The sequence below is a fragment of the Brassica oleracea genome, chromosome C3 (genome assembly GCF_000695525.1).
Source record: "Brassica oleracea var. oleracea cultivar TO1000 chromosome C3, BOL, whole genome shotgun sequence".
Lineage (NCBI taxonomy): Eukaryota > Viridiplantae > Streptophyta > Magnoliopsida > Brassicales > Brassicaceae > Brassica > Brassica oleracea.
This window is the reverse complement of record NC_027750.1, coordinates 60,462,416-60,478,091: the sequence shown is the minus strand read 5'-3', so window position 1 is coordinate 60,478,091 and position 15,676 is coordinate 60,462,416. Positions and strand designations below refer to the sequence as shown.

Genomic DNA, 15,676 nt, shown 5'->3' with positions numbered 1-15,676 from the left:
CATGAAATGGGTTGGTTACGGTCTTCGGGAGATAGCATTAAAGAGTATACAAGAATGCTTGGATTCGTGTTGTGTCGACGTTCTGGGAGAGTTCGGTCGCTACGTAACGACCGAGCCACGTACGTGCTCGGTCGCTACGTAACGACCGAGCCGCGTACGATGACTTCAAATGACGAGAAACATGAAATGGGTTGGCTACGGTCTTCGGGAGATAGCATTAAAGAGTAGACGAGAATGCATGGATTCGTGTCGTATCGATCTTTAAGAAAGCACGGTCGCTACGTAGCTACTGAGTCGTGTGCGTGTTCGGTCGCTACGTAGCGACCGAGCCGTGTACATGCTCGGTCGCTACATAGCGACCAAGCTTCAGGTACAGGGCGAGCGACCGAGCCGTGTACGTGCTCGGTCGCTACGTAGCAACCGAGCTTGGGGAGAGCTCGGTCGCTACGTAGCGACCAGCTTTTGCGCTGGTTGCTACGCGGCAACCTTGTTCGCGTCTTTCTCCGATTTTTCGTGAATGTGTTTTCTCCGCAAGATTCTTCGTAAAAAATAAATCTTTTTCTAAGATTTATTTTCGTAAAAACTTTCTTGCCGATTTTTACGGACTTTCAGACATTGATTCCGACGTGACCGATTTTGACCCCAACAATAATCTGCAATAAGATAAAACAATACTTATTACTGTATATCATACTAACAAACCTATACCTAGACGACTAAGGGACCCCGTATTCCAGACCAATCAAGTAATAAACCGGCCAATTCCGAGAGAAGCTTACCATAACGATCTCCCCTGAGATCACAGGCCGCTTCAAACTCCTCGTAACCATAGAATCAGAACCGGTCTTCAGGAAACGGAACCGGACTGTTCTCGAGAACGGAGAGCACACAATTCCATGTGAAAGCAATGGTCACGTCTGGCTCAGCAACTCGGTACACACTCTTGCTTTTAGATCCATAAAAGTTATTAAGCCAGTAGACGGAACCAGCGAACATATGAGGCAAATAGGTCTCGATCCTGTTTGGTGAGATGAACCCTTGGATCACAGTACCCTGATGATAACAAAAAACAAAAGCAACGAATGGTAGTATTTGATCGAACAAGCAATACCAATACAAAATCATAAATGTCGGATTATACATGTTCGTCAATCAGAAGCATTTCAAGACCAAAAAGGACCTTCGTGAGTGTGGTCCGAGCCTCCCAAAAATGTATCAGACGAAACCTTAGCTCGCCTTCTTGTGGTCCGAACTTGACATCTTTGAAGAACAATATTTCGTCTGAGGCGGAGACGACAGCTTTGCCGTTTAGTTTCTTGGAATTTGGAACGTCAGTGACAGCGATAGCGAGAGAGACTCCGTGTTGACGAGCTCGTTTGACCGGATCGGCGGAGGAGACAACGACCTTGTCGTTTGGTTTCTTGGACTTCGAATCGCCGGAGATAGCTGTAGGGAGAGAATCTTCGGGTTGGCCGGCACATTTGGCAGGATCAGCGGAGGAGACAACGGCTTTGCCGTTTTGCTTCTTGGACTTCGAATCGCCGGAGGCAGCTGTAGCGAGAGAGACTCCGGCTTGACCGCCTCGTTTGACCGGCTCGGCGGAGGAGACAACGTCTTTTCCGTTTGGTTTTGTCGCGGGAACATCGCCGGAAATAGGTGTTTGGCTGTTGGAATTCATGGTTTGAGATATTTGTGTGTGTAACTAATCTGGAGAAAATTCGAAGGTTATATAGAAATCGGAAAGGGGATAGGCGAAAGAACATATTAATGAGTTATCCAGAGGATTCATTGCACACTCATGAATACGGTGCCGATTGATCGATCCGTGGAGAAAGGAGAAACGACGAAGAGAAGAGTCGTCAAAGAGAATAATCGCCGCACCGTTTTAGGGTTGGCAAGCGAAGCGCTGAGAGGAGGCTGATATTGGGCTACACACGAGGTTGGGCTTTCTTTTATTTTGAACGAATCAATTAAAAAATAGAAGCCCAAGATCAGCCCAAGTTTGTTTGACGTGGACAAACGAACAAATCCCATTGGTCGATTTTATCTGTCGACGTGAGGACCTCTCCGTTGAGGATATTCAGCTTTTAGTTATTGTATGATAGATATGAGATTTAAAATATACAACAAAAAGTAGGTAAGAAATATGTATGTAATTATTGACATGAACTACATTGAAGCAAGGAAGAGACACGTTTGTGTCTCATTGTAAAACCGATAAACCCAAGGAAGCAAAATTTCCTAGCTATGATGTTGGCCTTTCCTCGTCTGTGGGGCGTTCTATACTCACTGCATTATGACTCTGTAGGTAAATTTTGTGATTGTAAAGCATGGTGGGAGTAAATCAGATAGATAATAAACTTCTAGGTATCGCGAATATAAAGTTGAAAATAAAGGATCAAAAGCAGAAACTAAAGTAAATATATAAAACCGTAATTTGACTACCGAAGCTGTCGCGGACTAAACCTAGTACTCTCTCTCTTTTCCTTCTCCTCTGCCTCTCGAACGTACCAGTTAACAACAATGTCGATCCCTTGTCTCACAGAAGAAACTGCCAAAACTGTTCTCCGTCAGGTTCAAACCTCTCCTCTTCTATTTCTCTATGGCTTCAATCAGTTTTTTTTTTTTTTTAATATCGATATTCGATTCTTTAGGTGGAGTTCTACTTCAGTGATAGTAACCTTCCCATTGATGATTTCTTGAAGAAGACAGTTACACAGAGTGAAGATGGATGTAAAAGTTTCTAACTTTCAAACAGTTCAATCGCTTTATTGGTGATTTTATGCTAAGTGATGATTTGATTCTTGTAATGTTTGGATTTGGAGAACAGTGGTTAGTTTGGCGTTGATATGTTCATTCAGTAAGATGAGAGGATACTTGAAGTTGGGTGATTCCAAAGGAGATGAGATTCCTGAAGATACCATCAAAGCTGTTGCTGATACTCTTCGTACCTCTAAGGCTCTCAAGGTTTCTGAAGATGGTAAAAGTTTCCTCTCTTTTTTTTTTTTAATCATATAAGTGCATCTACTGATTCAAACTAGGTGGTGAAGTGTTAGTTGAGACATGTCTCTTATATTCCGAACTCACAAGGCTTGTTAACATGACTATGCCCACTTTGGAGAAATATGTCTTGAACAGTTTTATTGACCTTATAAACGCATGGTATAATCAAATTTCGATTGGTTAAGCTTATGATAACTACTGATTCAAACGAGGTGGTGACATCTTTTTCATATTTAGAAGTGTTAGCTGCATCGAGACCTGTCTTTTATATACCCCTTGTTTACATGATTATGCCCAGTTTGGAGAAGTATCTTTAAACATTGTATTGATCCACCATTGTTTTCGGTTTTGGTTACACAGGGCAAAAGGTTGGTAGGAGTACAGAGATGTTGAAGCTAGGGGATTTGATTGAACAACTTAATGCTAGGACTGTTGCTGCTTCACCTTTCTCCTTTGATGTTAAAAGGGATGACGTGGAAGCTTTTTTCAGTCAGTATGGAAAGGTAAATTCACTATCCACTACTGATTTATAAAAATTTGGAGAAAAATACTAATAGTCAGATTTTTTTCATACAATTGTTGATATATGTATGTGTGTTCTTTTGTAGGTTAATAGTGTGAGGCTGCCTCGCCATGTTGCAGAGACGAGAGTGTTTTGTGGCGTTGTCTTGGTAGAGTTCCCTACAGAAGAGGATGCCCAGAATGTTATCAAGCAAAAGTTGGTCTTTGCTGGTCTTGACTTGGACATGAAACCAAAGTAAAATCCTGTTTACTTACTCTTCTTCTCGTTTCATACTGTTTGGATGCGTTTACTTAAACGATGATATTTTATTTCAGGAAAGAGTTTGATGATGAAAGGGAGAAAGATGAAGAGAAGTTTGCTGACTACCGTCCTCAAAAGGGTTCTGCAAATCAGAAGAACGGCTCTGATCATAAGAGCAGTTCTGATTATGAGGCAAAGTAAGAATTTCAGTACTGCTATAAATTTTCTTGTCTTTTGTTGCTATTAATGCTCTTGAACTGACTATGACTGTTTTTTTTTTTAAATATTGTAGTTATCCTAAAGGTTTGATCATTTCATTCACTCTAAAGCGCTCAGATGAAGAAGGTACCACAGAAGAGAAGAGTTCTGAAGAGCCAACTGCTAAGATAATGGATGAAAATGAATCAAAGCCTGCGGATACAGAAAACACTGATCAGGTTCAGGGACAAGGAACAGAGGGTGAAGATGAAGAGGAGTCTCCAGACTCTCCAACTAAGAATGGAGAGAGAGAAGAAAAGGGTGCTCTAGCTACCCATAAAGATAATAAAGAAGTTGTATTGCGTGAAGATCTTAAGGCCGTGTTTGGAAAATTCGGTGATGTCAAGGTACATAACATCCTATTTGAATAATCATTGGTTGTACATTCTCCTTTGTATCCTGCTAATATAGATTTTCTGTTCTTGTTAGCATTTTGGTTTTATTACTCAAATTGTTTGTTTTTCACTGTGAAGTTTGTGGACTTCAAAATGGGAGCAGAAACGGGTTACCTTAGGTTTGATGAACCAGAAGCATCCCAGAAAGCCCGTGCAGCAGCAGTATTGGCTAAAGAAGGTGGACTATCCGTGAAGAATTTCATAGCTGTCCTAGAACCTCTTACCGGTAATAAAACACTTTCTCAACTTTCATCTTATCTTTAACTGATACTTGTTCTGCTCTTTCACTTTCCTATTACTTGTAGCTATACTTGTGCTGCTTGAATTAAAATGTGTATATTTTTTGGTGGCAGGCGAAGCTGAAAAGGAGTACTGGGGTCTCCTTCGCAGCAAAGACAAGGGTGGCCGTGGAGGAAGGTGGGTACATGTTTTGGTATTTGAATATATTTACTTTGTTTGGATAAAAACCGTTAAACTGAAACCTTATCCAGTTCAGTTGCGTTTTGGTTTGGTTTTGGTTTGCTTAAAAGTTGTGGGTTGTGTGTGTGTGCAGGGGAGGAAAACGAGGAGGAGGAGGGAGATTCGGGAGAAAGAGGGGATGTGATTCACCGGGTGGTCGCTGGAACAAAGCTCAGAAGGTGGAAGCATGATGGTTGACGACACTCTTTCTAGTCTCTCTTTGTAGCTAGTGACTTGACTTGTTTCTGCCTTTTAATATATATTTTGTGGTTGCGACTTTATCTAAGTATACAACCTCGCCGACGAAACCTTTATTATCTACTTGTGACTTGCTGGCGATATGCTATGACTAGAAACCAAGCAGCAAATTTTGTAGTAGTAGTTGCTATATTTGGCAAAGTTTTGCATAAAATCCACATCTGGTTTCGTTTAAATATCTTTGGAAAGAATTCTTGTTTACTTACTCTTTGATTATTATGCACAACTTTCTTTAACCTTTATTATCTTTTGATTTTTTGGAAAGATTCTCTAAAGTTATTAAGAAAGTGAGGGACAAACTATTGTTAATTACAGAAAGTATTCTAATAGTACAAGACATTAACTCACTGATTACTTGAAATGTTTAAATTAGTTTTGAAAAGCTAAATACATTTTGATTTATTTCATGTAGTCCATTCGTTTGACTTTGTCCACAAAACAAGTTCTCCCATTTTAATTGTTCTCTGAATTGAAAAAGAGAAAGAAGTATAATGCTAATGAATGCCTAAAGCTTATTTGAATGTTGTTAGCTGTTTGTTAGTAGCGTTAATTAAATAAAAAGGGAAAAACGATGAAGAATCTCGAAAGAAAAAAAAAAAAAGCAGAAAATTAAGAAAACGTATAAAATAATTATATATATAGGCGTAGGAAAGGAACTTTTATGGGAGACGTTGAACGGCTGAGATCATCTTTCCCTTTCGTTTGATCTCACTTCCATTTCCGCCTCTCCATGTTTGAATACCTCTCTCTCTCTCTCTCTCTCTCGTCTTGTAGTGGATCTGCTTCTGTGAGCCTTACATACGCTCCCCCGTATTCTGGATTGATCCATACGACCACCGTGTCTTCTTCTTCTTTAAGGTCTTATTTTGAATTTTTTTTGGAACCAAAAGAAGGATCAAAAATCTACTCTTTCAAGCTTCTCTCAAAACCACACTGCCATTTCGATTCGAAGCTTTTTTTTCCTTTTTAGTTTCTGGGAATGTTAAAACTCTTTTGCTGAGTACTAATTTGTTATTCCGAGTAACGTTGTAAGTTTAAAGTTTTAATTTTTGGTATCAGATTGTTGTGGTAGGCTTATTACGATCCGAAAGGCACCGACTTTGCTTCTCTTGCCAAGATGAAAGCCCCCACCAATCTTCCACAAGATGGTACTCAGAAAGGGAGTCACGGGTATGCTTCTCACTTCTTTTCTTCTCAGGTTAATTGTTGCAACCTCTTTGTCATGTGTTAAAAACACTTTCATTTTCATAGGAGGACATGTGGCCCTGCAAGACGATCCACCAAAGGGCAATGGACTCCCGAAGAGGTGTGTTCCTTTTTGTCTTTCTTTTCTTTGCTTCTTGCGTGCTTCAACTGTTGATGTGCAGTTGGTGGTTTCATTAGCTATCCTTGGTGTGTAACTGTTCTGAAGATTTGTCTCTATGAAATTTTCTGTTTGATTAAATCTGTTTTCCTGGAACAGGACCAAGTCTTGTGCAAGGCTGTTGAGCGTTTTCAAGGAAAGAACTGGAAGAAGATTGGTAAGTTCTGATTCCATTCTTGTCCTAGTTTAGTTTTCCAATTTTTTTAAAGATCATAACAAATTAACAATACTCTATTTTTAGCTGTCTCGTTTATTTGTAGCCTGGTGAAAGCAGTGTGTGATTTTATTTGTTTCACCTTCTCAGCTGAGTGTTTTAAGGATCGCACTGATGTCCAGTGTCTTCATAGATGGCAAAAGGTCTTGAACCCTGATCTTGTGAAAGGGCCGTGGTCAAAAGAGGTGATTTTCTAACTATGTTGAATTGCTTTATATGCTTCACTCGGCTTTGTTCAAGCGTTTCCATTGTCGTACATGTTTAATCTATGTAATTTGTTTCATGACATCTTTTTTTTTTTTCAAAGGAGGATAACACAATAATTGCTCTGGTAGAAAAATATGGGCCAACGAAATGGTCTACTATTTGTCAGCATTTACCTGGGCGCATAGGCAAGCAGTGTAGGGAAAGGTATGCACACTTCTTTTGCCAATGAAGTGACATTTTTTACCACATTTCTTTCTATAAGTTATGCTTGGATATACATAAACAATATTGTGGTTAATGTAGGTGGCATAACCATCTTAACCCTGCCATCAATAAAAATGCATGGACCCAGGAAGAGGAACTTACTCTTATTCGTGCACATCAAATCTATGGGAATAAATGGGCAGATCTAATGAAATTTTTGCCAGGAAGGTAAATATGATATAATTTTTGTAAACTGTGTCCTAAAAATTCTGTGGTCTGTTATGCTTATTCTGGTGATGATTATGGTCTAGCCTTCCTTCTCTGATTATTTTCTTATTTGTTTTTATGTTTCCATAGGTCGGACAACTCAATAAAAAATCACTGGAACAGCTCAGTTAAGAAGAAGTTGGATTCCTACTACGCATCAGGACTTTTAGATCAGTTTCAAAGCTCGCCACTCATTGCCCTTCAGAACAGATCCATCGCTTCATCTTCCTCGTGGACGCCCAGCAGTGGAGATGAAGGTAAATTCACGCCAGGGGCTGATGCGGAAGAATCAGAATGCAGCCAAGCTTCAACTGTTTTCAGTTGTTCACAGACGACCAATGATTTACTAGATGAGGTTAAACCTACAGATGAAGAATTCCACATTCCTGAATTGCCTTCAGGAAAAGAGCAGCAAATCTCAAACTCTCCATCTCATGCAGAATCCTCAAAGAAGTATCAGAATCAAACTGAGGTTAGAACTACCACAGCTACAGAGGATCACTTGCAGGGTGACTGTCCTCAGTTATTGACCCATAACATGCACGGAGAAGGAAGAAATGAAGCATGCCAAGATCTTCAAAATTCAGTCAGATTAAGTGATCAACCTTCGTCGCCGAACTCGGACACAGATATTCATCCACAACCTCAAACTTTGATCACGGACGAGGAGTGCTGTATGGTTCTTTTCCCAAATAACATGAAAGATAGCGATACATCTTTTGGTGAGCAAGGTCAGAACATGGTTGAGCCTCAAAAAGCCAACAGATCTCATGCTAATGAAATTGGAAACATTCCAGCTTTGTCCTGGCATCCTTCAAATTCTGAGGGACGGGCGGGTCAAAGTAGTGTTCCTTTGTTATATTCTGATATGAAGGACTCACTTCTACTCCGCAATGATTCTAATGATACTATTCAAGGTTGTCACCTTCTTGGAGCTACTGCATTAGAACGTAAAACTGATACAAATGATGGTTTCATCGACGCTGATGGACTTGTAACTTCCCATGGCATTGATGATAATGATGGTATCCCAGAACAGCAGGATCTATCATATATTCCCAAGGATTCTTTGAAGCTAGTGCCTCTGAATAATTTTTCTTCTCCTGCTAGAGTGAAGAAGATTCATTTTCCTATTGACGATAAGCCAACTGAAAAAGACAAAGGAACTCTTTGCTATGAACCTCCACGTTTTCCGAGTGCAGATATTCCTTTCTTCAGCTGTGATCTTGCACCATCAAGTAGTGACTTACGGCAAGAGTACAGTCCCTTTGGTATCCGCCAGTTGATGATTTCTTCGATGAGTTGTACAACTCCGTTAAGGTTATGGGATTCACCGTGTCATGATAAGACCCCTGATGTCATGCTTAAAGATGCTGGCAAAAGTTTCAGTGGTGCACCCTCCATCTTAAAGAAGCGGCATAGGGACCTTCTGGCACCTGTGCTTGATAGGAGAAAAGGAAAAATGGTTAAAAGTGCTGAGGCTTCCTCCTTGGCTAAAGATTTTTCACGCTTAGATGTTATGCTTGATGATGGAGATGACAACAATAAAGGTGCCTCCTCTTCTGAAGCCAAAGAGGACCCAAAGGAGACCTTGGAGTCAGGAGTAGTGACTTCAGCCAAAATTGTAAGTCCGTATTTGTACTCTACATACTTTTAACGTGCACTGTTTGATATACATTGTCTGCTAGTGAACTTCTCGTTGCCTTAACACATCAATCTAGTTTATTGAAATCTCTTCTTGTTGGAATGTTCAAGCACAGTGCATCTAGTTATTTGACTGTTTTTGTCAAGGCTCATAGTTTGACCCCCTGGTGCTACTTATCCAATAATTTAACCTTAAAGGCTTTAATATCTAAATCTGTTGCTTTCCTCTGCATCAGGACCAAGAAACTCGTAGAAGTTTGGTTTATCATAATGATGTGGAGATGAAACTGAGCTCTCCTGATAAAACTGGATTTAGACCAGATAACGAAGTGAATACAGTTGCAAAAGATCCATTGAACCAACACGAAAAGTCAGTAGGTACTATTCCAACTGGAGAAATCTCATCAGAACTTCCATTCACTACAGACTCTATTCCTTTATCAGCATTCGCGGAAATTAACACCAACACTGCAGAGAGCAGTCTTGATATTATTGAAAACTATAGCATGTAAGTTTTACCTTTCCTCTGTATGGGTTTGATACCTGATTTTTCTGTTGATATTCATACATTTGCTGGAAAGTATTATTCTAAGTTGTCTTGGTTCCACTCGTTTTACAGATTTGATGGAACTCCGTTTAAAAAACTCCTTGATACCCCATCACCATGGAAATCCCCTTTACTCTTTGGTTCGTTCTCACAAAGCCCAAACCTGCCTCCGGAAATTACATTTGAGGTAATGTGAGATGGAAATACTAACTATGAATGAAACTAGTTTCTGGACATTCTGCTTCTTGTCTTTGACTGAAGCGCTAGCTGATGATCAAATGTTCGTTGTTGTTTCTCTTTTATTCTCAGGATATTGGGTGTTTTATGAGTCCTGGAGAGAGAAGTTATGATGCCATAGGACTGATGAAGCACTTGAGTGAACACACAGCTACGGCATATGCAGATGCTTTGGAAGTCTTGGGTAATGACACACCTGAAACAATAATCAAGAAGAGACAGATGAACAGATCTATTCAAGGGAAAGAAAATCAGCTCTGGCCTCACGATCAACTGGAAAACCGATCCCAGGTAGCTTTCAACCCTCTTCTTCTGTTCTTAGTCTAGTTCAATGTTGAAAATTGAATCTTGAACTGGTAGAGATATAAGGAATAGCAGTTTGAGTTTATCAGTTGACTTGGTCTAAACCAACTCTGGATGGAAATGTAGGTGGAGTGTCGCGCCTTGGACTTCAGTGATTGCGTGACACCGGGGAAAGCAAAGGTATCCTCGTCTTCTCCACGCGGCTACAAGAGCCCATCATCTTACCTTCTAAAGAGTTGCAGATAGAAAAGGCTGCTTTTGTTCATAGAGCTCTGAAGGGAACATTCTCGCCTTCAATATTTTTTTGGCCATAATATATGTACGTCTTCTTGATTTTTTTGGCCATACCATATATGAACATTCTCTTGATTTCTTTTTGTAACATTGTTGATTTTTCAACTCTGGACATGATTACAATTTGATTAAATAGTGAAAATATACTTTTTCTCAAGAAATTAACTTTTAAATTTCCATGAATGAGTTTCAAAACACAAATAAGCTGGCCTAGCCTCCTGAAATAGCTGATGTAAACACGATCAAAAGCGACCAACAACTGGTCAATGACAGAACCAAAGCCCCTTCTTGACGATGTAATAATATCTACATCTAAGACATTGCTAACCGCTCTGATTTTATCTTCCGATTACAATCTTCTCGTGATCCGTCCATAAACATGAGATAAACCGAGGCAACAATTTGGTGAGCACACTCTGAAGCAACCCATCTTTGGAGGTCTAAGAAAGTGTCATACTTCATATTCTTCTAATCAATATTCAAGATCTTTGCCTGCTAGAGAGAGTATGAGCTGTGACATTGGGAACTTCGTTGTAAAACTCGGGTTCGTCTTCTTCTTCATCAGATGATAACAAAGATGGACCCATCCATGCTTTAAACCCCTCGTTCACTCGTCTTTCAACCTCTGGCGTGAATACCAAAGGATTGGCTTCAAGCATCTCCAAGCCCTGATGATTTCTGTTACCAAACTCTCCTTCGTCTATAGTTAAAGCGGCTCTTCTTCTAAGGGAGAAAGCAGTTCCAGCATACAAGATTACCAAACCCCATGAAGATATTTCGTAGCACCAAAACAATGGCATAGAACAGCTGCTTCCTAGTGTCAGGAGGGTTGAGCCGAGAAATATAGCGAGGAGACAATAGATGATAGCAAACACAACATTCAGAATTGACAGGCAACGAACCCCACCTGTGAATTTATTAGACAGGATAAAGAAGATCAATAACCTATTTGAACTCTGAGGTAAGCTCTGAAGGCAAGGTTCTCAAAGGTGGAAACATCATAACTGATAGTAGATGAAACAGGATTGATTATATATATACACATAAAGTTTACCAGACAATGGTATTGAAAAGGAATGAATCTATTACACGAATGAATGAAACATATATTGAAAGGCTGTATACATCTTAAGAGAGAGATAGAGAAGAGAGCTTACCTCTTCTTGAAGCACAGTAGTTATTTTCAACGACTTTTAGAAACCAGTGACGGTGAGGAACGGAATAAGCCACAAATATTCCTGCAGTACAACAACAAAAATAACGAGAAAATAAGAAGACATACCACACATTTATGAAAAGATCAACAAAAGACAACACAAAGGAGAGATGGTAGAGAGGTTAGACAGTTAGAGTTACTTGTTGAAGGAATGAATGAACAGATATAATAGATGCGACTAGAATTTCAATGTTCTAGTGGTCAGCAAAGCTGGCTCACTTTGATAAAACTCTTATCATTCAACTGAAAAGCAAGAACCCTCAAAAACTCAGAGAGTTAGAACTAAGAAGGGCTTCCATGTGAAAAAAAATCAAGCATAGCCAAACACTCGTCTTAGCTTCCGTAAACCTCTCTCTCTCTCTCTCTCTACTATATATAAGGGAAGAATCTAGCAGAGGAATAAACTGGATTTACCAAAGTAATGTATACCAACTTTCCTAAAGGCTTACCCACTAAAACCCCAACAAAACTGAGCCAACACAGAACAACAACACATGTCTTCATAATTCAAAACCGAACAACAAGCATTCAGGTTTTGAGGACACATCAACCAACACTGTTCCACCAAGCCATTTGCTAAAAACATCAAGAGATATCTCCCATAAGCATTGCACATGATGAAATAAAACCAATGCGAAACACACAATAGCAATCTCAGACTCTTGAAATACAAAACAAAAAGACGCTCACCTGCAACAAGATAAACAGACGACACAAGGAAGACCATCGTCGACGGAACGAAAACAACCATCCAGTAAAAATCCACAGTCTCCTGATCCGTCAAGTAAAAAGCGCCAGGAAACAGATCGGAGTCGCGAGCCTTGCCATACACAGGCAAAGGCTGAACCTTTACGTCGCTGCAGAAGGGCCTCCTCAGGACATTCGAAGGGAACACGATTCTCAAGCTGACGACGGTGCAAGTGAAGATGACGAAGCAAAGGAAAGCCACGATCGAGGTTAGCACAGGCCTCTGGAGCTTAATCCAGGCTCTGTCTTCCTCCCTGAGGCTCTCGTACTCCTGCTTCGGCATAAACGCTTGACGCAACGCGTCTCCGATGATCGCCATTGAAGAATTTGAAAAAAGCCCTAAGAGAGAGAAGCTAATACAAAAAAAAAAACCCTAGCTAGATCTTAAGGTTTTGAAAGAAGGAAGAATGGGGAGGAAGGGAGCGCGAGGTTTGAGAGAAATGAGGAAGAAGAAGAAGAAGAAAGAGACGGTGGTGGTGATTCAGGAACAAATAGCGCAACTGCCGGCGGGTGTGGAAATTATTTACATATAGACCCCTAATCTTTTTGTTAATGATCCAATTTTTCCCTTAAGATATGTAAAGGCCAGAAATATCGAGATCACACAGAACTAGATGGACACGTGGCGAACATTTAGAGGACCTTTCCCAGAAGATTAGTCTTACGTGTTTTGTCCACAATTTTGCAGGTAATTATATTATATAAACAAATATATATTATTTTTGCACTGTTATAATTTTTGAATAATAATTAGATTTTTAAATTTTTGATTTCAAATATTTGGATAACCAAAAATTATTTTTAAAAGATATGTGAAATTTAAAATAGTTCAAAAACATAAACCTTACTAATTAAAAATCTTTTTCTTACTGAAAATAATATTATAATTACTTCAGATAATTGGTCGTAGAATTAATTTATATTTTAGTTTAACACATGAACAACCGAAAAATACTTTAACTCTCAAGAGAAAAAAAAAAGAGTATGTTTTTTTGTGTAACTCCAATATGACCAATACAATGATCGGATGCTTTTATCATGAAAGATCTTTTATAAACGGTTTTGTGTGGACTTTAAAACATAAAAGTTATAATAATTTCTTACCTACAAATATAATTCTTTTATATAATAATATATAACCATTAAATTTATTTCTATAAAAAATGCTAAAGTATTTTATTTAATTATATATAACTAATTGATAAAAATAAAGAAATTGATAAAACATATATATTTTTTCTCTAATTCTACAATTAGTTACCATAAATCATTATGTGTAATATCATTTGTGTTATTTGGTAATTTGTATTAATTAGTTCTAGAGTTACCTTTAATTTTTAGATCTGATTAAAATAATAATTAATAAGTGTTAACAACCAATCAAATTATAACTATTTTTTTTTTTAAATTAACCTATTAAAGACACATAATCAAAAGTCAATTAAGTGGCTTCTCAATTAATATATAGTAGGATTTATCTCTTTAAAACTAAGGATAAATTTGGTTAAGGTAAACATAAAAATATGTATTAGGAAAATGGTAGTTTAAGCAATTTTCTCATAATTTGTTCCAAATCACACTTTCTCACTCATTTTTTTTTAATTTAGTGTTTAACATAAAACTCAAATGGGTTAAGCAAACAATTTCTTCATTAAATTATCTCTGATCATCACAGTATTTTATCAAACATTAACTCATTCAACCAAATATTTTTAATTAAAACTAAACATAGTTTGCATATCTTTTATAATTATTGATTTAATTTATTTTAAATTAAATTAAAACATACCTATATTAATTAAATCTGATTAACTAATAAGAAAAAATAATATTTCAATTTTTAAATAACCAAATGTCGTTATTTTAGGAATATATACTTAATATTAATGTGAGATCCAATGTTATATGAAACAAAATGTTTTTTATTTGTATAAATTTTGTTTAAATTCAATTTTATTATCGTACGTTTTAAAAGTTTATTATAGCATAAAAAATACATCTTATTAATTTTTAAATATTTTTTTCTTACTTTCAATTTACATTATACTCCATCCGTTTCAAAATAGATGATGTTTTACGGAGTTTTTGATGTTTCAAAATAGATGATGTTTTCATATTTCAATGTACTTTTAAACTTTATCAAAAACTGTGTAACCAATCATATTTTGTAGTATGTTTTGTGATTGGTTGAATAATTTTAAATTTATACTTTAATGATACTTTTTAGATTAAAAAAAAACAAGTTTCTTAATATTTGTGTCATAATCTAAAACTTCATGTGTTTTGAAACAGAGTGACTTTAACAATTGTAGAGATGGTAATTTTTATTTAACTTCCTTACTAAATTTATCTTAACATTTTAAAAATACATAAAACTAATTAGTTCACATATATAGTAACACAAAAAAGTACATGTATCTCGATAAACAAATCAAACTTAAATACATAAGAATATAAAAATACCAAGAACACAACAAACATATTTATATGTATCTTATCAAATTAAATACATAAAAATATAAAAATACCAAGAACACAACAAACATATTCATATGTTATAAACATAGTAAAAACCGTTTTTATAATTGTTTCTATATTATCATATGTATTTATATGTATCTTATCAATTTATATAACGTAATCTAAATATTTAATTATTTCTATAAACAAATTATGTTAGTTCATCTATATTTAAGATGCTTAATTATATGTTTGGAAACATAGATTAGATTAGGTAATTCTATGAATAGTTTTTTTAAAAAACATTAATTAAATAAATGAAAAATGAAAAACATCAAACAATCAAATTATAACAATTAATTGAAGAATTTTTCTACGAGCGGACACGTCAGCGTAAATCAGTAAAATGACTTCTTGGTTAATACATAGGAAGATTCGTTTTTTTGGGTTGCTAATTCTTTGGTCCGATCATCATACGAAGAACAGAAAAATATTAAAAAAAGTAAATAATAAACAACTAGATTAAGATCCGCGCCTTGCGCAGGATAAACATTATATATAAAAATTATTTTATGTATTATATGTTCTTACATATTATGAAATAATAAATATATATTGAATAATTAAAAGTCAGTAACTATTACATATATAATTAAATTAGTGCGAACATATAAATCAATTTTATTAATCCAGGCATTTTTTTTAAAAAATTTGATAGGATATGTAATTAAATTTAAATGATATTAACATATATAGTATATTTTTAATATTAATGTCTATTTTTTTTTTAAATGATGTTTTCTACTCATATGTTTTTTTATCATGTGTATTTTTAAT

At 36.7% G+C, this 15,676-nt stretch overlaps 4 protein-coding genes across 5 annotated transcripts in view; 2 read left to right on the top strand and 2 right to left on the bottom strand.

Moving 5' to 3' along the window:
• Window positions 1–1,678, bottom strand: part of LOC106331121 — a 3,856-nt gene extending 2,178 nt beyond the window's left edge. Inside the window, exons 1-2 of the mRNA XM_013769457.1 lie at window positions 1,142–1,678; window positions 842–1,053 (exon numbers count right to left, since the gene is read on the bottom strand). Coding sequence (XP_013624911.1) covers window positions 842–1,053; window positions 1,142–1,678 — 749 coding nt within the window. The remainder of the gene's footprint in view (window positions 1–841; window positions 1,054–1,141) is intronic.
• Window positions 1,679–2,440: 762 nt separating this feature from the next.
• LOC106329022 (la protein 1-like) lies at window positions 2,441–5,157 on the top strand. The gene is made up of 10 exons (XM_013767584.1): window positions 2,441–2,574; window positions 2,655–2,733; window positions 2,831–2,980; window positions 3,364–3,506; window positions 3,612–3,760; window positions 3,841–3,963; window positions 4,059–4,371; window positions 4,498–4,645; window positions 4,773–4,836; window positions 4,973–5,157. Exons 1-10 carry the CDS (start codon window positions 2,524–2,526, stop codon window positions 5,067–5,069), a joined length of 1,317 nt encoding a protein of 438 aa, XP_013623038.1. The 5' UTR covers window positions 2,441–2,523; the 3' UTR covers window positions 5,070–5,157.
• Window positions 5,158–5,815: 658 nt separating this feature from the next.
• Window positions 5,816–10,627, top strand: LOC106335469 (myb-related protein 3R-1-like). 2 transcript variants are annotated; one of them, XM_013773995.1, is made up of 12 exons: window positions 5,816–5,994; window positions 6,196–6,306; window positions 6,388–6,442; window positions 6,599–6,656; window positions 6,804–6,898; window positions 7,021–7,124; window positions 7,224–7,352; window positions 7,482–9,015; window positions 9,272–9,543; window positions 9,655–9,769; window positions 9,892–10,110; window positions 10,249–10,627. In XM_013773995.1, the coding sequence occupies exons 2-12, from the start codon at window positions 6,254–6,256 to the stop codon at window positions 10,366–10,368; spliced, it is 2,754 nt and encodes a 917-aa protein (XP_013629449.1). In that variant the 5' UTR covers window positions 5,816–5,994; window positions 6,196–6,253; the 3' UTR covers window positions 10,369–10,627. The 2 variants fall into 2 exon arrangements, with proteins under 2 accessions (XP_013629449.1, XP_013629448.1); XM_013773994.1 differs by having other exon boundaries at window positions 5,852–5,868; window positions 10,249–10,574.
• A 234-nt stretch (window positions 10,628–10,861) lies between these two features.
• LOC106335470 lies at window positions 10,862–12,873 on the bottom strand. Its single transcript, XM_013773996.1, has 3 exons — window positions 12,323–12,873; window positions 11,574–11,654; window positions 10,862–11,323 (listed from the first exon to the last, which is right to left on the bottom strand). The coding sequence occupies exons 1-3, from the start codon at window positions 12,696–12,698 to the stop codon at window positions 10,896–10,898; spliced, it is 885 nt and encodes a 294-aa protein (XP_013629450.1). The 5' UTR covers window positions 12,699–12,873; the 3' UTR covers window positions 10,862–10,895.
• Window positions 12,874–15,676: the final 2,803 nt, after the last annotated feature.